At 38.2% G+C, this 21859-nt stretch overlaps 1 protein-coding gene across 2 annotated transcripts in view; it reads left to right on the forward strand.

Annotated features, from left to right (window-relative positions):
* UBR1 (ubiquitin protein ligase E3 component n-recognin 1) overlaps nt 1-21526 on the forward strand; it is a 159926-nt gene extending 138400 nt beyond the window's left edge. Inside the window, exons 40-47 of one of the 2 annotated variants that reach the window (XM_081229400.1) lie at nt 2489-2576; nt 3930-4063; nt 5513-5621; nt 8580-8636; nt 11164-11241; nt 17423-17593; nt 19410-19511; nt 21037-21526. In XM_081229400.1, the coding sequence (XP_081085526.1) occupies nt 2489-2576; nt 3930-4063; nt 5513-5621; nt 8580-8636; nt 11164-11241; nt 17423-17593; nt 19410-19511; nt 21037-21178 (881 nt within the window). In that variant the 3' untranslated portion in view covers nt 21179-21526. The remainder of the gene's footprint in view (nt 1-2488; nt 2577-3929; nt 4064-5512; nt 5622-8579; nt 8637-11163; nt 11242-17422; nt 17594-19409; nt 19512-21036) is intronic. The other variant, XM_081229401.1, reaches the window with a different exon arrangement.
* The last annotated feature ends 333 nt before the right edge of the window (nt 21527-21859 follow it).

The following is a 21859-nucleotide window of genomic DNA, read 5'->3' on the forward strand; positions in this document are numbered from 1 at the left end:
ATTAAAAAAAAAATAATAAAAATACAAAACTATAAAACTCCTAGAAGATAACATAGAAGAAAACCTAGGTGACCTTGGGTATACAATGACTTTTTAGGTACAACACCAAAGATACAATCCATGAAAGAAATAATTGGTAAGTTGGACTTCATTACAATTCAAAACTTCTGTTCTGCAAAAGATTATTATCAGGAGAGTGAGAAAATAAGCCACAAACTGGTTGAATGGATTTGCAAAAGATGCATCTGATAAAGAACTGTTATCCAAAATATACAAAGAACTCCTCTAAGATTCAACGGTAAGAAAACAAACAACCTCGTTAAAAATGGACAAAAGACCTGAACAGACACCTTGCCAAAGAAGATATCCAGATGGCAAATAAGCATATGAAAAGATGTTTAATATTAGGTGTCAGTAGAGAATTACAAATTAAAACAACAACGAGGTACCAGTATACATCTTATCAGAATGGGCAAAATCCAGAACACTGACAGCACTGAGTACTGGCAAGGATGTGGACCAACAGGAGCTCTCATTCATTGCTGGTAGGAATGAAGTCCATGACACTTTGAGATACAGTTCGGCAGTTTCTTAACCAAACTAAACATGCTCCTACCATACAGTCCAGCAGTCACACTCCTTGGCACCTACCCAAATGAACTGAAAACCCATGTCCACACTAAACCTGCACACAGATGTTTATAGCAGCTTTATTCATAACTGCTAAAACTTGGTAGCAACCCACATGTCCTTGCGACTGGATAAATAAACTGTGGTACATCCAAGCAATGGAGTATTCTTCAGTGCTAAAAAGAAATGAGCTGTGAAGCAATGAAAAGACATGGAGGAAACTTAAATACATATAACTAAGTGAAAAAAGCAAATTTGAAAAGGCAACATACTGTATGACTCCAACTACATGACATTCTGGAAAATGCAAAACTATGAGATAGTAAAATGACCAGTGGTGATTGGCAAGGGTTAGGGGAGAGAGGTGAATAGGCAGAGCACAGAGGGTTTTTAGGGTTTAATGAAACTACTCTGTGGGATACTATACTAATGGATACATCTTATACATTTGTCAAAACCTATAGAATGTACAACAGCAAGAATTATCTCTAACGTAAACTATGGACTTTGGGTGATAATGATGTGTCAATATAGGTTGTAACAAATGTGCCAGTCCTGGTGAATGGTGCTGATAGTGGGAGAGATTGTAGGTGTTTGGGAACAGTGGGTATATGGGAAATCTGTGCTTTTCTCTCAGTTTTGCTGTGAACCTAAAGCTGCTTTAAAAAATAAAGTTTATTGGGCTTCCCTGGTGGCGCAGTGGTTGAGAGTCCGCCTGTCGATGCAGGGGACATGGGTTCGTGCCCCGGTCTGGGAATATCCCACATGCCGCAGAGCAGCTGGACCTATGAGCCATGGCCGCTGAGCCTTCGCGCCTGGAGCCTGTGCTCCGCAGCGGGAGAGGCCACAACAGTGAGAGGCTCGTGTACCGCAAAAAAATAAATAAATAAAATAAAATAAAAATAAAGTTTATTAATGTAAAAAGATCTTGTTACATGGGTGTGTGAATTTGTCAAAATTCATTAAATGGTGCATTTAATATTTGTGCATTTTATTGTATGTAAAATTTACCTCATACTGAAAAAAAAAGTCATATACAAATATTGGACTCTTCCATTTAAATTGGAAATATCAGTATGAGTTCATGATATATTTTCCTTTAAAAAAAAAAGTATATTTTCTAAAGAGACCTTAATTGAAAAAGGAAAAGAACTGGCAATATTCAAGGTAAGAGACTCAGGGTAATTTTAACTGTGGCCTTTCAGATGAATTAATGGATAAACAAAATATTTTTAAAACAAGAGAGTACTACTCAAATGTACTGTACCCATCCCTTGCAGCAGACTGAAGGTAGGCATTTTTATCCCCATTTTAATACAATAAAACTAAAGTTCAGGGAACTTCAGTGGCTTACACAGAATTTTAACTTAAGTGGGAGAGGTGGCAGTTGCTGGAAAGGTTTAGGATGGTCCTACTAAAGGTTAAGGATAGATTATGAAGGAAAATAACCCCACAAGATGCTTTTTATGTGTCTCTTTGCTTGAGCAAGAAGGCAGAACAGCAACCTACTTTCCTTTCTAGAGGTTGAATTTCTACCTGCTAGCCAGGACAGCTAGGAACCCAGAGCAGGTAGATGACCACTAATTTATTTACCTGGTCATGTTATAATGAGGTAAATATTTATTAAACATCATGTTTAGCAAGGCTGTGATTCTGTCCTATTTGCTTCTCTAGCTAACATACTGTTAGAGTTTATGTAACAGTTTTAATATTCAGGATCAACAATTTAGACTGAGAACAAGGGAAAGAACCTCAGTTGAGTTGACATTGCTTATTTTCCTGGAACCATGAAATTGAGGTTTAATTGATAAATTGAATAGCAAATTCATAGATTTATCTTTCAGAATTTCTTTTTCAGGTCTCCCCCTTGCACAAATTCAAGAAGAGAGTGAAGAGGCTCGTTCTGCATCTTCTTTCTTGGCAGAAGTTTCTCAGTATACAAGTGGGTGAGTAACAGTCCATTAGTCCAGTCTATTTCAGTATTGTTAATTCCACATCTTTGTTCAGTTGTTTGGCAGTATAACTTTTGAACCATTTTAATTCCAGTTTTTAAAAATCAGTTAAAAGGCTTTTGGAATAACAACAAGTAAAACCTACCCATTAATTTGTTTCTGAGTCTAAAACAAGTTTTGACACATCTTTACTCTTGTAAACTGTTATGGGAACATAGGCAAAAGATGATAGAATTTTAACAATATGCAGCAGTTAGAATTTAAATAAATGTAAAAAGTTGAAAAGAAGTTGCCCTTTTAAAGCAATTCATACAGTTAATACACTTAACTACCTAGAGGTTTTTTAAGGCTGCTGTGAGTAACATGTGAAATATATTGGCAATGCAGAGGTTAAACCAAAAGTACAATAGAGTGCTCTGCTGTGCTTCATCTGCTGCCAGGTTCTGCTCTTTGTTTTCATCTTCTTCTCCAGTCAACCTTTTTCTTTTAGTTTAAGTACTGAATATGTGTGCGTGTGTATTTATTTTTATGTTAATAGACTATTTTTTAGAGCTGTTTTAGGTTTACAGAAAGGTTGCATGGAAAGTACAGAGTTCGCATTTCCTCCCTCCCCCCACCAATTTCTCCATTATTAATGTCTTGCATTTGTGTGGTACATTTGTTAAATTGTTGAACCAGTATTGATACATTGTTATTAACTACAGTCCATAGTTTACATTAAGGTTCACTCTTTATGTTGTAAAATTATAGTATTATATAGATTAGTTTCACTGCCCTGCAAATCACCAATTTTAATACAGAAATCAGGAAAGTATTAACTTTTTTTTTTTTTTTTAAGCTAACTTGGCTGCTTTGGTTAGTTATCGTTAAATATATTTGCTCTACATTTCATTACAAGGGTTAGGAGAAAGAAAAATGTAGTTCTTTGCCTTAAACATCTACCTGGTAAAAAATGCAAGATTTGTGGTTTTCTTCAGCTAGTTAAATATTTTATTTTAAATATTTAAAAATTAGGGCTTCCCTGGTGGCGCAGTGGTTGAGAGTCTGCCTGCCGATGCAGGGGACACGGGTTCGTGCCCCGGTCTGGGAAGATCCCACATGCCGCGGAGCGGCTGGGCCCGTGAGCCATGGCCGCTGAGCCTGCACGTCCGGAGCCTCTGCTCCACAATGGGAGAGGCCACAGCAGTGAGAGGCCCGTGTACTGGGAAAAAAAAAAAAAAAAAAATTAAAATTAAATGGATAAAAAAGTATTTAATGCTTAGCTATGTTTTTGAAAGGGGATGTGTTTACAGTCTAGGTTTTAGTCTGATCTGTATTCTGTTCTGTTCTGGAATTATTGCCTCTTAGCTGCATTGGGTGTGGTATTCCTGGCTGGTATTTATGGGTCTCGTTGAAGAATGGCATCATCCCTTATCTTCGCTGTGCTGCATTGTTTTTCCACTATTTACTTGGAGTAACTCCACCTGAAGAACTATTTACCAGTAAGTAGGAAAATGAAATCACAGAGTAGTAAATAAAAGACTTTTTTTGTTACCTTCAACCTCAAGAATACAAGGTGAGAGCAGGCAAAACCACTTCATTCCTCACCTCTTTCATCAGTGTTCATTCCAAACATGTGTGCGCCCCTGCCCTGTTGTAGGTAAAAGGTGAGGCCAGAAACCAGATTAGCCTCACAGTCTGCAAAACCTATTCATGGCTCCTATCTATGTACAGTTTTTGTACTTGAGCTTACAAAATGCCTGCATGCAGAGCATAATGGATAGGGTATACAAGAAATTAGAAAAATTGATTGCTTTTAAGGGAAGAGAACTGTTTGACTAAGTAGGAGGAAATTTTTATTATATACTCTGTCTCTTGAATTTTGAACATATGACTGTATCTATTATGAAAGAGTTAAAATGCTGCTGGGAAAGGCCTGTTGTGATAAACCAAGGCTATGTGTATTTGAGTAACAGAATCATTTCCTTTCTCCTTTACTTGCCTTAAATCTACATCAAGGTAGAGAAGGTTTCCTTGTGGCTTTGTATGGGTAAAAATCAGAAGATTTGTGTGATTTTGGAAGAGTCATCAAATTTGCTCAGATTCATTCTTTTGTCCTTTTCTCAGGTCAGCCTTAAGAGGGTTCTATATCTTGAACTCAGTTCAGTAGGGTTTGTTAGATGTAGGTTCTGATTCTGTATAAATACGATGCTACTTTCCAAGTGGTTGTCAGTACAGATCTGTTGTTTTCATTTTTTTAAAAAATCATATATTATCTAGTCAGTGCTGTAGTATGGCAATGTATAAGATAAAGTCCTTTCTTTTATTGAGAGGAGATGAAGTATAAACAAACAGATAATATATATAGTATAATGTGAAATGGTAATAAGTGCTGCAAAGAAAAATAAAGCAGGTCATGGGAGTAGAGAATGCTGGGGTAGAGTCATGGAAGCCTTGTTTGTGAGGAGATGTTGAGCAAAGGGACATTGAAAAAGGAGATAGGGTTGAACTGGGCGGGTGATTGAAGGAAGAGTATTCCTAAGCAGAAGGAACAATAACTGCAAAGGCTTTGCTTGACATAGTCGAGAAATAGTAGAGATGAGTGGCCGAAGCCTATTGAACAGGGGGAGGGTGGTAGGAGATGAGGTCCAGATCAGGTAGGGCCTTTATGCCACAATAAGGACTTCTGTATTTTGTATTTTTGTGATGGTTTGATGTTGGAGAAGTCTGATCAGGAGAATGACTCATTCAGATTTAAACGAATCACTGTAAAATAAATAAATTAATTTAAAAAAAAAAGAATCGCTGTGTCTTGTCACCCACAGTTTTATAGAGTACAAAGTATACTCTGTGTAGACAGAGTATAGAAATGAGCATAAACAATGTAGAAACTCTATTGTTGACCAGGTAAGAATAATGTACTTATTAAATGTATTTTTATTTCCTTGCAGATTCTGCAGAAGGAGAGTACAGTGCACTCTGTAGCTATTTATCTTTACCCACAAATTTGTTCCTGCTTTTCCAGAAATATTGGGATACTGTAAGGCCCCTCCTGCAGAGGTACTGTGGGGTTAAAATATCATTATTGGGTTATTATACAGTTTGGAAATGTTAAATTAAAAATATTTGCTAAGCTTTTAGATTGATTAGCATCATTTGAAGGGGTGACAAAAATATACAAGATTCCTAATTCACACACATACGGAGTTGGGGATAAGACCAGCAGCAGTGGGCAGCTGGAATTTCTGCTTGTTCCACCATGACTACCATTCATGGTGCTTATTTTCCCCACAGCTGCTATCTCATCCCAGTTTTAAATGGGGTGGGGGGTGGGTGGAGTGAGAGTAGGTCCTGTTGTAAGCAGCACTACAGTCACAGTTAAACATCAGAGGAACCCAAAGTGGGGCTACAATAGTAGCATATCTCATATGGTAGCACATATCTCAGCAGGGTGACTGAGGAGGAAATAAAGGTCATTTGGTAGATCAAAGATGTATCTAGTTAAATTTCCTGTGGAAAAGTGTGTCTTTTTTTATTAAAAATTTCTTCCTACCCCTTTACTTACTGGCCCTTCTGATCACTCTCTACCCTCCAAACCTCCAATCTCCTTACCCTATCTTTGCTGCCACCATTTTCCATCTTTTTTTTTTTGAGATGTAATTGACATATACCATCATTTTAATAATCAGTTCTCATCGTGTTACTCTTACTTTATTTCCCCCATTAAAGATTCTGGCATCCAATTCCAATACTTGTTGCGGAGGGTGGGTTGTTTTTCCCACGCATCCAGCAAGTAATTCTGCAACATCAGCTGGGTGTCCTGCTATTCAGCTCAATCCTGACGCTGTCTTCCTGGAGATGCTGTCAGATTCCATGGGTTAAGGGCTCAGTCCATAAAACTGATGACCCCACCTCCACATACTTCAGAAAGAGCCAGTCACAGTCCAGGTTGTCACCTGTGCTCACCAAAAGACTATAGTTTGATTAGTCTGTAGAGCAGCTCACAGAACTCAGAGAAACGTTTTACTTACTAGATCATCAGTTTTTTATCAAAGGATGTAACTCAGGGCCAGCCAGATGGAAGCAACACATAGGGCAAAGTATGAGGAAAAGGGAGCAGAACTTCCACACTCTATCTCTGAGCACACCACTCTCCCTGAATCGACACGTGTTCACCAACCTGGAAGCTCTCCAAATCCTGTCCTTTAGAGGTTTTATGGAAGCTTTATTACATAAGCGTGATTGAGTAAACCATTGGCTGTTGGCGACTGATTCATCCTCCAGCCCTCTTCCCTCCCCAGAGGCTGGTGGGTATGGGGTGGCTGAAAGTTCCAACCCTCTAGTCACTGGTTAGTTCTCCTGGCTACCAGCCCTCATCCTTTTGTTCAAAAGCCACTTTGTTAACATAACAAAAGACACCTTTTTCACTCATATCACTTAGGAAATTCCAAGGGTTTTGGAAGCTCAGTGCTGAAGTTGTGCTGACCCGCCTGTGCCAGGAACTGGGTCAGAGACCAAATATATTTATTATTGTTTAAAAAAATTAAGTTTGAAGATCTAGTTGGCTTTATTAAATGATTCATGAATGGGCAGCATCCCATCTAGCAAGTAGTAAGGAGCCTTTTATAGTCAGCAAGGAGGTGGGACAGGGAAGTCATAAATGAAAAAAGGATTATTTCAGGCAAGGTAACCTTCCTTTGCGGGACAAAAGGATCTGTTAGGCAGATTACCTCACTGGTACTGACCGGGAAATTGCAGACCAATGGGTAAAGATTTCATTTCTGGGGAAGGTTGAAACTGCAATTAGGTTTAGGTGTTAAGTCTTGGTTTGATGGATGTGGGCTTAGCACAAGTAACTTCCATTGGGGGCTTGCCTCTTTTTTAATGTTATCAGTCACAGTATCACACCCATGATTTCCTTTATAGTCTTTTCGATTTTCTACGCTTTTTCTGTTTCCTTTTCCTTAATCTGTGTCTTTTTCCCTGCATGCCCATGTCAGGATTTGTGTGAATGTCTGCCCATCTCTTGACACCTTTCTGTGTGCTCTCACCTCTTCTTTTGGGTTCTTTTCTGTGTTTTCTCATTTCTCATGAGGTGTTCTGATTTTCAGTGTGATAAAAATGAATCCAAAAAAAAAATCAGTATCATGCTTTGTGTTGAATGCAATCACAGTAGGTTATACTAATTTTACTTTTATATTGTTGGAGTCAATACATTTTTAACTTGCTATTCTAGTTTAATGTTAAAAATTCAAACTTTGAAACAAAGTCTGTACCATTCCTGGCTCTGCTTGCCTCAGAGCCTTTCCTCATTGTCTGCTCCGAAAGGCAGGGGACTGACCTCTGTAGGCCATATTTCCCAGTCTCCCTCGTCTGTTGGCTTCAGCCTGTGGGAGGCACTGGCAAGATATTGGAGGTCAGGAGGAAGAGAGAAACCTGGTGTTTAGACCACCTCTCTCTGCCTCGTGGGGCATCCCTGACAATGGCTACTGTGAGTTCTACTGATGTTCTACTGGATGTCAGAACATCTAGTTCCCACCAGACAAGTCTACTGTAGTTCTAGCATCCACCAGTGACCCTGAGCTCCAACAAAACCACTCCAAAAATATTATTTTGTTCCTCCAGCCTGGGAAGGGTAGTAGCTTCCTGTTATTGGCTCATCTTTGGGTTGCCTTGCCTTTTTTGACTCCTGGTTGGCTTCTCAGCCCTTCTGTCACCTTTATTTCCAATTCCTAGTATTAAATTCCCTCTTGTTAAAATACTCAGAGTGGTTTCTGTTTTTCTAGTAATAGATAACCTTTTAAAAAAGAAATTAATAAAAGGGGGGTAAAGAGACAGAAAAAAGAAGGGGAGAAAAGAAAGGGAGAAGAAAGGGGGACAAGATGTAAGGTAAAATAAGTCTAGCCGAGGGCACATGGAAAGAAGGGGCAGAGAGGTTTGGAGAGGATGGCTGGCTCCATGAATATTCCACTGAAGTTGTGATGACCTATTTGCTTTTTCTCTCTTCTCCCCATATAGATGGTGTACAGACCCTGCCTTACTAAACTGTCTGAAGCAAAAAAGCGCCATAGTCAGGTTGGTTTTACTTCTCAGTCCTTCCCCATCTACAAGTTATGTTTCCAAAAGTAGTTGGTTGATGAGCATGCTTTCTAGTCTGTTGTCTTCATTCTCACTCAGCACATTGTTTCTTACATTTCTGTTAGGTCTTTGCCGGAAATTCGATTCTTCATACAGTTGATTTTTTTCTTGGAGTGGCTGTCCTTTCCCTCTTAAGTTGTTTGACACCACCAGCACCTGTTCCTTAAGCTATTGCATACCTGTTAAAAGGCTTCTTGGAGCTGCTAGTGTATTAAAATGAGAGGGTAGTGACAGTATTCATATAAACCACTTTCTTTCTTTTTGAGAATAAAGATATAACTAGAACTATTCCCTCTTCTCCATCTCTTCCTTTCTATAAGCTTAGAGACTACCCAGCAAAACTTTTCTTCAGCCCCCCATCTCCCTTAAATTATGGTTTAATCAAAATCCATCTCTTCCTCAAGGACAATTTTTTAAATTAATTAATTTATTTATTTATTTATATTTTTTGGCTGTGTTGGGTCTTTCTTGCTGTGCGCGGGCTTTCTCTAGTTGTGGTGAGCAGGGGCTACTCTTCGTTGTGGTGTGCAGGCTTCTCATTGCGGTGGCTTCTCTTGTTGCGGAGCATGGGCTCTAGGTGCGCGGGCTTCAGTAGTTGCAGCAGCGGGCCCTAGAGCACGTGGGCTTCAGTAGTTGTGGCACGTGGGCTGAGTAGTTGTGGCTCATGGGCTCTAGAGCACAGGCTCAGTAGTTGTGGTGCACGGGCTTAGTTGCTCCGTGGCATGTGGGATCTTCCCAGACCAGGGATTGAACCCATGTCCCCTGCATTGGCAGGCAGATTCTTAACCACTGCGCCACCAGGGAAATCCCCCTCAAGGGCCATTTTAAATGTTACCTTCTTCCTGAAGCCTATCCTAACACATCCTCTCATATGTGTCTGTTCATGTGTGTGTATGTGTGTCCCGGCCAACACTGTAAATCACTGAACAGTAAACTCAACAGTGGCCAGAACTGCATGCTTATCTTCTTTGCATCCCCTCCAGGGCCTGGTTTGTATTATGTACAGTCTCTGATTTTTATTCAAATTGCATTGCGTCAATAAACAAGCAGAGGAATTGACCCCAGCCTTAAATACTAACAGCAGCACAATTTTTTTTTTATGGCTAAAGCAAACATTGTGAGACAGTGTGCATTTGCTACCTTCTTTTCTCATCTGTTTTCACCCCTTGAGTTCCTTTCAGCTTCTCCTTAAATGTGCATATGCTGCTGCCTACCACTTAACCCAACTTTAGTGATTTAGAGATTATAGATCCACCTCCTGTGCTCAGATGCAGTAGTATTCACATCACTAAGAAGAGTTTAAAAGATGAGTACATATTTTAGCACTATTAATCTCACAAAAGTCATCGTGTGCCTTTTAGACATCTACTGTTTCCCCAGCATGGTACTAAACTAAAATACTCTGAGAGAGTTAAAAGATACAATACATACAGCTTTTGGTCATAGGTAGTTTATAGTCTAATTGTGTACATAAATGAGATACAGTATAATAATATATGGAATATACTGTTATGCTATAGAAATATAAAGAGTAAATATTCTTAATGATGTAAGTTTAGTCTTAGAGGAGATAATTTTTAGCTGAACACAGAAGAGATTATAGTAGAATTTGAATTGACTGCGGTTTGAGGAGAGAATTTCATGTTATTCAGATGACCTTCCCCAGGACATGCATGCAAGGCTTTTGTCCTATTAGTATGGTGAGAATGAATAACATTTGCAAACATGTAACAAGTACTAAGTATATTATGTTTCACTTCAATATCTTATTGAGTTCTCAACAGCCCTTTGAGGTTCCTTGATACTATTCATTTCTTAAATCAGCATGAGTATTTAATGTTTCTCTCCTCACCCTGCCCCCCCGGAAATGTGTTACTAAATTGATGATGTGCCCTATGATTGAGAAAGTATAATATGTTTATTCTCAGTTTGCAGACCAGGAAATACAGGGTTAGGTTCAGTGACTTGTCAGGTGTCAGAGAATTCAGGATTTGTAACCGGGCCTGTTTGATTTCAAAGTCTGTGTTCTTAACTACTACATTATGTTACCTTCCTAGACAGTATAGAAATATAGCTAGAACAATTTAGTCTTAGGAGATAGTAGGAGTTGGGTTTGAAGAGGAAACCAGCTGATGAAAGATCTGGAATTCTAGGCTGAAAAGTTTAGATTTAATCTAGTCAACAGTAGGAATTACTATGGATTGCAAATATGAATCCTTAAACTGTTTTTTTTTTTCTTTTTTTGGCCACGTCACACGGCTTGTGGGATCTTAGTTCCCCGACCGGACCAGGGATCAAACCCATGCCCCCTGCAGTGGAAGCACAGAGTCCTAACCACTGGACCACCAGGGAATTCCCCTCCTTTCATTATTTTTAAAACATTCTTCCTTCTGTTATTTGGTCTGTTTTTGATCTGGGCTTATTTACTCATAAAATAAAATTGCCATTTAAATTATATTTCTAGGTACCCTAGAAAAAGAAATAGTTTGATAGAGCTTCCTGATGACTATAGCTGCCTCCTAAATCAAGCTTCTCATTTCAGGTAAGAAGAAATATATATTTAAAACTTTTTTGAGCTTGCAAACTCACCCCCACTAGCAAACTTTTTTTAAAAGTGACCACTGAGCATCCTCTGTAACAGTGATTTTCAATCTTTTTTTAAAATTGAGGTGAAAATCACATAACATACAATTTTGTATAATTCATTGGCATTTAGTATATTGCCAATGTTGTGCAACCACTATTTCTCTCTAATTTCAAAACTTTTTGATCACCCCAGGGAAACACCTTGCATCCACTAAATAATCATTCTCCATCCCGCTCTTTCCCGATTCTGTAGTAACTGACAATCTGCTTTCTGTCTCCATGGATTTGCCTATAGTAGATATATTATATAAAAGGAATCATACAATCTATGACCTTTTGTGTCTGGCTTTCTTCACTTAGTATGTCTTTGAGGTTCATCCAAGTTGTAGGATGTATCAGTACTGCATTCCTTTCTTGGCTAAATAATATTTCATTGTACGTTTATACCAAAGTTCATTAATCTATTCATCCATTGGTGGGCATTTAGGTTGTTTCCCTCTTTTGACTATTATGAATAATGCTACTACAAACTTTCATGTACAAGTTTCTGGTTGGACATATATTTTAATTTTTCTTGGGTATATATACCTAGGAGTGGAATGCTGGGTCATTATGGTAATGCCTATGTTTAACATTTTGAGGAACCATTAAACTGTCTTCCACAATGGCTGCACCATTTTACATTCCCACCAGAATGTATGAGGGCTCCTATTTCTCCATATTCTCACCAGCACTTTTTATTTTCTTGTTTGTTTGTTTGTTTTTTGTTTTTTAATTAAAGCGATCCCAGTGGGTGAAAAATGGTAGCTCACTGCGGTTTGATATACATTTCCTTAATGATCAAGGATGTTGAACATCTTTTTGTGTTCTTGTTACAGATTTGTATATGTTCTTTGGAGAAATGTGTGTTCAAGTTTTTTGCCCATTTTGTTTATTTATTTTTCATTTATTTTATTTTTTATTTTTTTATTTTTTAATTGGGGTATAGTTGTTTTACAATGTTGTATTAGTTTCTACTGTACAGCGAAGTGGAATTCCCTGTGCTATACAGCAGGTTCTCATTAGTTATCTATTTTATACATATTAGTGTATATATGGCAATCCCAAGCCCATTTTATAATTGGACTATCTTTTTTGTTGTTGAGTTGTAAGAGTTCTTTTTATTTTCTGGATATTAAACCCTTATTAGATTTTAATTTGCAAATATTTCCTCCTATAAGTTGTGTTTTCATATTCATCATAGTGTCCTTTGATGTATGAGTCCATTTTATGTTTCTTTCTTTTGTTGCTTGTGCTTTTGGTATCAAAACTAAGAACTTGTTGCCAAATCTGAGATCATGAAGAGTTATTCCCATGTTTTTTCCAAATAATTTTATAGTTTTAGCTCATATTTAGGCTGTGAATCTGTTTTGAATTAATTTTTGGAATAAGGTAGGAGGTACAACTTTGTTCTTTTTTTCATGTGGTTTCCAGTTATCCCAGCACCATTTTTGGAGACTCTTTTTTCCCCCTCATTAAATAGTTTTGGCACCTACTTTGAAAATCAGTTGGTCACAGATGTTTGGGTTTATTTCTGGACTCTCAATTCTGTTCCATTGGTCTATAAGTCTATCCTTATGCTAGTACCACATTTTTTAATTACTGTACCTTTGTAGTAAGCTTTGAAATTGTAACATGAGAGCTTTCCAACTTTGTTTTTCTTTTTCAATATTGTTGAGACTATTTGGGGTCCTTTGCGATTACATGGGAATTTGAGAATTGGCTTTTTCATTTCTGCAAAAGAGGCAATTGGGATTTTAATAGAGATTGCATTAATCCATAGATTGCTTTGGAGAGTGTTGCCTTCTTAACAGTATTAAGTCTTCCAGTCCATGAACATGGATGCCTTCTATACTTAGGCCTGCTTGAATTTCATTCAGTGATGTTTTATAGTTTTCAGTGTACAAGACTTTTCCCTCCTTGATTATATTTATTCGTAGATATTTTATTCTTTTGAAAGCTATTGTAAATGAAATTGTTTTCTTAATTTCCTTTTTGGATTGTTCATTGCTGGTGTATGTATGTATGTATGTATGTATTTATTTTTGGCTGCATTTTGTCTTCGTTGCAGCACATGGACTTTCTCTAGTTGCAGTGAGCAGGGGCTACTCTTTGTTGCGGTGCACGGGCTTCTCATTGAAGTGGCTTCTCTTGTTGCAGAGCACGGGCTCTAGGCGCACGGGCTTCAGTAGTTGTGGCTCGCGGGCTCTAGAGCGCAGGCTCAGTAGTTGTGGCCCACGGGCTTAGTTGCTCCGCGGCATGTGGGATCTTCCTGGACCAGGGCTCGAACCCCGTGTCCCCTGCATTGGCAGGCGGATTCTTAACCACTGTGCCACCAGGGAAGCCCTGTTGGTATATTTAAACACAACTGATTTTTGTCTGTTGATCTTGTAGCCTGCAACTTTCCTGATTTCCATTAGGTTTTTGTTGTTGTTGTTAATGGTTTCTTTCAAAGAGCATATTTAGGAGAGTTAATTTTAAGTCTTTGTTTATTATGCCTCATGGCTGGGCTTCCTTAGGGATGATTTCTGTCAGTCTCTTTTTTGTTTCCTGTGAATGGGCCATACTTTTCTGTTTCTTTGTAAGCTTTGTTGAGAATGGGACATTTTGAGTATTGTAACGTAATAACTCTGAAAATCAGATTCTTACCACATCCCAGGAATTGCCATTGTTGCTTGATAAGGCTGTAGTTATCTGTTTGTTTTAGTGACTTTTCCAAACTATTTTTGCAAAGACTCTATTCGTTGTGTGTTCACTGAAGTCTCTGTTCCATTATCTCTGTGATCAGCCAGTAACTGACAGAGATTTCCTTAAATGCCTGGATGCAATAAGAAAAAAAAAAAGAGAAGAAAAGATATAAAGACTATCTGCCTCTTTAAATCCCCTCTACTCCCATCACCGCCAAGGAAGCTGCTTCAGCCCACAGGAGCTGAAACAATGGTCAGTTTCTGTGCCACCCCCTCAGTGAACTGCCAGGCAAAACTAAACATACAACCGTAATTTTTGAAGACAAGGTCCCTGTTGCCCACCTTGGCACCAGCATGCTGCACCAGGATTGTGGGCAGCCACCCCCATAGCTACCTGCTGTGGGGCTGGGGGGTAAGGGATGGTAACCACTACACAGAATGCTGAAATTTACTAGCCTCATTTTTGTCAAGCACTCCTCTGGACACTGCAAGTGTTTGTCCTGACTCTGAGTTCCCAGAATAATTGCTTGAGACAGTTCTTGTCAGATCAGTAGTTGTTCTGGTAGAGGAACCTCACTGTTCTCAACTTCCCAAGCAAGTAGCAGTCTTAGAAATATCTTTTATACATGTGTCTTTAAACACTGTTTTACATGCATTACAGTGTGGTGACCACATTCATTCACTGAAATAACACTGAAGAACACTTTTTTTCCCTCAAACACAGTCTTATATGGAAGCCCATTATAACAGTAAAACAGGTAACATTGTGACTCAAAGTGCAAGCCTAGGTACTGGATAGAGGAATATACCCCTTAGCCTTTTCTGGCACCATGTTCCTCCTACCTCAATCAGATTAAACACTACTCTAAAGCAGTGTTTCTCAAACTTCCTTTTATCTTCGTCTTCCCTTTCACTGATCACTTTCAAATCAAAAAAGCTGATAAAGACTAGTGAGAAGCAATAAAAACAAGTTACATTGTGCTCATTGCTAATACCATGTATGAATTACCTGTTAGTTACTTCTATAAGAGAACAACATGAACTTAAACCCATGATGCTATATGATAAAATTATGTTCAATAAGGTTAACAGTAATTTTTGTTTTGCCTTCTATAATATGATGCAAGTTATTTGAATAGCATAAATTAATGAGCAGCACACCACCAGTGAAATGTCACTGAATGGAGAAATCATATTTGTATCTGCTTCAGCCATTGGTTTGTGAATATTTCATATTTGAATCACAATGCATCGTCTTGAAAATAATAAGCCAAAATTATTATTGATGCAGTTCTGTATCCTTGACAATCCAGTAGCATCACACATCACCCATAGCAAACCAGACTGATAATGATGACATGAAACTAGCAGTAACTAGTAATTAAAAGGCAAGAATCTCAGTAGCTTGAAAATCAAAGCTATTCAAGACTCCATTGATAACGTACTGGTGACAAGGCATCGTTTTCCCAAATTGCAGAAATTCCAAAGCTCAGTTAGGCGTTTTGTAATGTTCCTAAGCTTTGTGCAACAGCTAAACTTCTTAGTAAACTTAATTAGAGCTCTCAGTAAACACAACTAACTCTCAAATTTAAGGATACTAATTAATAATTCCAGTTAACTGCCTTGATCTATAAGGTGACTTAGTCTTTAGTTATATGTTAAATAACTTGCTGTCATTTGAAGGACTCAAAAGGAGAGATTGCAGTTCAGGGTCATCTTAAGGGCTTGAAGAGCCCTTCTTTGGCCCACTCTGAGAATCACCACCCTACAGAATGACTAAGGAAATTCTCTTATTTAGTTATAACCATTGCTTTGAGCCACAAAGCCAGGGGGTTTAACTGGCCCATCAGGGGCTTGGGCAGCCCATAGTTCAGCCTCTATTACCAGTTAGAATTGACCTCAATTTCAGCTCCCTTGCTGCTTGTCTCAGGCAGATTAAGGTCAGCCAACTAAAGAAGTGACTGAATCACTTTACCTCTCAGCCCTCTAAAACTTAGCTGGATGATTTCAGAGACTGCATCCAGCTCCAAATTCAGTGATTTTCCTAATATTGGGGCTGCATTGGTATCACAGACACCCTGTGAATAGATATTGTTGTCTAGTCATTCAAGGGTATCTTGGCTCTGAGAAGAGTGTTAATCATTAATCACAGTGACGATGCTCCTGAATGATATTAGTACTTATTGGTTTCAAGTAAAAATGATAATAAATCTTATGCTCTCTTCCAGTTTTATTGTTACTACTAGTTTCCATTAAGACTGAGTCATCTCTAGCGTAGGAGGTTGGCTGGTCAGTGACTGTATTTCAGGGGCATCACTTCCATTTTCCTCTATAGGATGGGACTCAGCCATCCTGTGCTAAAAGTTAAAGAAGATGTTGGCTTTATCCAAAAAGAGCAATGCTCGGGAAGTGAAAATAACCCCCTCATCTATAGGAGACAGGAATGGAATACCTATACAGGGAGTCCCTCTGCTCCTGTGTAGAGAATAGTGATTTTCTTATCTTGCCTAAGAAAGTGGGCATCAGAGAATAAACTGTTAATACCATATTAGAGATTCGTTTTGGTGCTCTTTATTCTGACCCAATTGTGGGCATCAATGGATCTCTCCTGGGGTTGCATTTATTTTTTTCTGTCCAAATTGATGCTTGCTTTATGTCCATTATACAGCAGAGATAGGAGTATAAGAAGCTCTTTTACAAAGATAGCCGTTATCACTTTAATTCAGAGAGTGATACCCCTCTTGGGGGCATTATAGCAAGGCTCTAGCATGCCCACTGTGTCAAATGGCCAGATCTCATAGTACTACTTGGTTCAAACAAGTAAACTTTGTCAGTTTTTCTTTCCCAAGACTTGGCTGTGTTTCACAGGTGGAAAGGTGCATCAACTCAAAGACTGCAGTCTCCCCTTTCAACCTTAAAGATCTCAGTACTTCAAAGAAGTGGGGGAAATGTGTTTAAACCCCTACTGAAAATTGTGGCTAAAACAACAGCAGTAATTGATACACCTTCAAGGTCATTGCTCCAATAATGAGGACACAAGATTGACTAAACCAATCCAGAGGGGGAAGCTGACTGTAAATTGGTCATGTCAGATGAAGACTGGATTCTCTAAATGCATCTCAATCTCAAGGCATATTTAAGTGCCACACTTTGTGGGAATTCGCAGAACACTGCATATTTAAAAATAAATTTTCTTACTATGAATTAATCAGAAGACTTTTTGTTATCTTCTTAAGGAAAAGTATTAAAGAGGAATCATCTAATTAAATGTTGCCTTGTGTTTTAAGAGCTTTCTTTGCTGCAAAGCAGCCAGTGATGAAAACACTGCTAATACATCTAAAACACTGCTAACTGATTATATCATGCTTTTATTATTTCTCCACCATATTGAATGTTTTCTTCCCTTTTGAGGTGCCCACGGTCTGCAGATGACGAGCGAAAGCACCCTGTCCTCTGTCTTTTCTGTGGAGCCATACTGTGTTCTCAGAACATTTGCTGCCAAGAAATTGTGAATGGGGAAGAGGTGGGAGCTTGCATTTTTCATGCCCTTCACTGTGGAGCTGGAGTCTGCATTTTCCTAAAGTAAGTAGGAAGCTTCATAATGAACTTAGGGAATCTGAATCCAGTCTGGAGGCCATTATGGCAGGACAGTATGTTGATAGGATATGATCTGTCAGAAGTTAGAGCATAGACCTGTTATTCACATGCAATTGCATTTGAAAAAATACTTAAGTATCTTCTCAAATGTAAATAATAGTTTAAAAAATATGAAGTAAGTAGTTTAAAAAATAAGGAGTTAAAAATTGCAATCTGTTCACATTTTCATTATTTGTGGAAAACCTTAAACAAATATGGTAGACTTGAAATGAAATTGAGTTATTTGTATTGAGGTGGATGGACCTATAGTCTGTCATACAGAGTGAAGTAAGTCAGAAAGAGAAGAACAAATACTGTACGCTAACACATATATATGAACCTAGGGGCAGGACGAGAATAAAGATGCAGACGTGGAGAATGGACTTGAGGACACAGGGAGGGGGAAGGGTAAGCTGGGACGAAGTGAGAGAGTAGCATTGACATATATACACCACCAAATGTAAAATAGATAGCTAGTGGGAAGCAGCTGCATAGCACAGGGAGATCAGCTCGGTGCTTTGTGACCACCTAGAGGGTTGGGATAGGGAGGGTGGGAGGGAGATGCAAGAGGGAGGGGATATGGGGATATATGTATATGTATAGCTGCTTCACTTTGTTATACAGCAGAAACTAACAACATTGTAAGGCAATTATACTCCAATAAAGATGGTAAAAAAAAAATGGAAACGTGAAATATGATAGGCTTTATATTGATTACTCTGGTATTGTGTAAAAATTAGGTATAGTGAAAGAGTTTAGAATCCTAAAACTTGTATTTTCAAAGGATATGTACATTGTTACTTTATGTTGTCCTTTGAATGTTTTAATTTGCTTCACTTCCTCTACCAGCCAACCATTGTTTTCCCTGGTGTCTTAGCAAATGACTGAGAGCAGACCAATAGTCTCTCATATTTATGAAAGAAAAATGCAAGTTTCCTGAGAGAAAAAATTCAAAGTGGATGCATGTGCTTTTTCTTTCCATTCTCCCCATGTAATCTAGTTTCTGTTTATATAAACCCAAACATCTCACTCACTAGGAATATGTAATCACTGCTAATCAGCATCTGTTGGAACAAGGAGAATAAGTGTATGGAAGCAAAGCCCAAACACCTATTTTCTTCTAGGGTACCTACAGCGAGTAAACCCACTACCTATTCCAACTGTTTATTTTATAATTTCTCTCTAGAGTACTTATCTCTTATGTACACGAACATTATTTTGTATTTTTCCATTTCTCTGCTGTAAGAGTCCCAAGTATCTTCAGGGTTACAGTGGTTCTTTATAATGTGCACTGTTAGAGGCTGGCTCTAACCAGAAAAGGCTTGACACTTCCATAGATGACCTTCTTTCTGGCCCAGGGTTATCAGACTAGGAGATGTGGTTCTATTCTTCTGTTAAGCTCCCTCCCCCGCTCCAGGTCATAGGTCAGGAAATAGGACAGAAACAACCCCAGCCACCATCTTCCAGGGTACCTATGGTTCACATAGGACAACCTCCTTCCTCTCTTCAGTATATTTAGTCAGTATTACTGACTGATCCCATTTCCCTAAATCCATTGATCCTTTCCCATAGCTTCAACAAAAATAGCAATGTTCATTCTCTTTTATTTAGACAAAACACGATTTAGTCTGTTTGTCTATATTGTCTTTATACTGAATTCTTAACAGATACCATGTCTTTTCTCTAGATTAACTTTGACACAGTGCCTGTCATTTGCATACATGCACTTAGTAATATTTCTGTTGGTTGTTTTGTCCCTTAGAATCAGAGAATGTAGAGTAGTCCTGGTTGAAGGTAAAGCCAGAGGCTGTGCCTATCCAGCCCCTTATTTGGATGAATATGGAGAAACAGACCCTGGCCTGAAGTAAGTTTTTAAAATTTTACTCACATTATTGTACATGGATGGTGGCAGCTCTTTAAACACAAAAGCTAATACTGAGAGATATTTTTAAATAGCTATAAATTGAAAATATTAAATATGATGCCATCCTAAATGTAACACATAATTTTCAACAAGTTTGTGCTTCTCCAAAATTTTTAGACACCCGCCATCCTAATGTTTGAATGCTCTATTATTTTTAATCAACCTTTCTTCAGAATTACTTAGAAGGTTTAATTGACGCTGATGTATAAAAGAAAGAATCTGTAGTATCCAGCGAGGGAGTTTGGTTTAAAATGGATATTCATTGTTTCCATTGCAATACTTGAAACTTTTTATTAGCCAGCTATGTCAGCCTTCTTTGCTTCTAAACATTAGCAAAAATGCTTAGGATCCTGTAATTTTCTGTATCCTTCGCTGGTGTTAGGAACTGGAGTACCACTCATGGGTATGAGAAGAAGGAGGTAAGGCCACAATGGTCCCACAAGTACATATAGATAAAGATTAGATCCCCTTACCATAAGCTCTTTTTGTTTAAAAGTTTGTTCTTTTGAAATTTTGGGTTGGCCAAAAAGTTTGTTCGGGATTTTTGTAACATCTTATGGAAAAATCCGAACTTTTTCATCAACCCAATATATTATTCAGAATGAATCGGCTTATTAGATGAGGCTTGGAACCTCTTTGTTCATACGGAGATTTGTTTTTATTGTAACAGCTTTTGACCTGCATAGAGAAAGTCTTTGGATTCAGGAAGAAAAAGCTGGGTGAAAGTAGTTAATGATTGAGGATAAGAGGCCTGTGTTGTTCCAGAAAGGTACAAAGAAGCAGAATTTTTAAGTTAGTTAGGCAATATGAAAATACCCAACCAGCTGAGACATGTGAGTGCCCCAGGGATGAGAGTTTCACAGTTCTCCATCATTGGCAACAGCCAAACTTCAGTCATTTTGGATTAGCTGTTATACAGTGTTACAAACTGTGCAACCTTAGAATTGGTGTGGAGTAATTTTATTTAAATACTTGCTAATCACCAGCAAGTTTGTTGTGTCATAAAGACAATAATAACTAAGTATTTCTGAGGAGCAGCGTATAATTTGAGGACTTAGTGTTAAACCTCAGACCTAACCTCTGCCGTCCAAAGATCAGAAATCAAAGCTGGATAAACTATAAGAGGCCAGAAAGCCATTAAAGACCTACTCAGGCTAACCACTCAAAAAAGAATAGAACTGCTTCAAGTTATAAACCTTTCTAGCCATTTAAATGGGGTCCCATAATGCCCATGGTATACTTGACCTATTTTTCTGAATAATCACGGAGTAAGTTTCTTCTTCATTAGCTAAGTAACTTATCAAGTTCATAGTGATCAGTGGTGAAGGGAAAATATACCTTTTAAAACCTTGTCCTGGTGATTCCTCCCAGTTCCAAGAACATCTCAAAAGTTCAGACTAATTTAAACAATAAAGATGTAGTAGTTATTTGATTCAAGCTGATATGTTTTTTTCTCCCCCTGAAGGAGGGGCAACCCCCTTCATTTATCTCCTGAGCGGTACCGGAAGCTCCATTTGGTGTGGCAGCAGCATTGCCTCATAGAAGAGATTGCTAGGAGCCAGGAGACTAATCAGATGTTATTTGGATTCAACTGGCAGTTACTGTGAGCTCCAGCTCTGCCTGGGGAGAATCACGAATGAAGACAGTAATGAAGACTGATTCAAAATTACGGAGACCTTATTGAGGGCCGGGGAAGGGTTGGAGGGTCTTTTGCTCCGTGTCCAGATTCACATACATCAATAAAATATTCCTTAATGGAGTATTTCTTTCAATTAATGAACATATGCTTAAAGGAAAAAAAAAAGACATAGATTAATCTATTTTATGTTCCAGAACACTAAAGAAATGCTTCTTCACCCCAAGTGTCTGATTCTGCTAATAGTTCCAGAAAACGTATTTCCCTTCATAATCTGTCCCACTTCACTTCATCCACCTGATAAATGAAGTCACATCAAGCAGTTGTGGGCATTCTTTTTTTTTTTTTTTTTTTGTGGGCATTCTTATATGTTGGTTGACTCTTCTACAATTTGTATTTGGTGTTCCCCCCCCCAAATTTAATTTAGCTAATGGATCACTGGCAAGATTTAATAATCTGTGTTAGTCTTCCTTGCAGCTAAAGAGAAATTCAGAAACCATGCGGTGTACTTCAATTGAGAAAGTTTTCCAAAAAGTAAAAATTTTATCATTTCCCTCTTAAGGAAATGCCCCTAAAGTGCCACTTACTGTTTCAGCCAGAAATTAAACTATATTTCTATATGGACAAAGTTTCCATTTCTAAGGCAAATTTC

Source organism: Mesoplodon bidens, assembly GCF_964165515.1.
Source record: "Mesoplodon bidens genome assembly, chromosome: 3".
NCBI lineage: Eukaryota > Metazoa > Chordata > Mammalia > Artiodactyla > Ziphiidae > Mesoplodon > Mesoplodon bidens.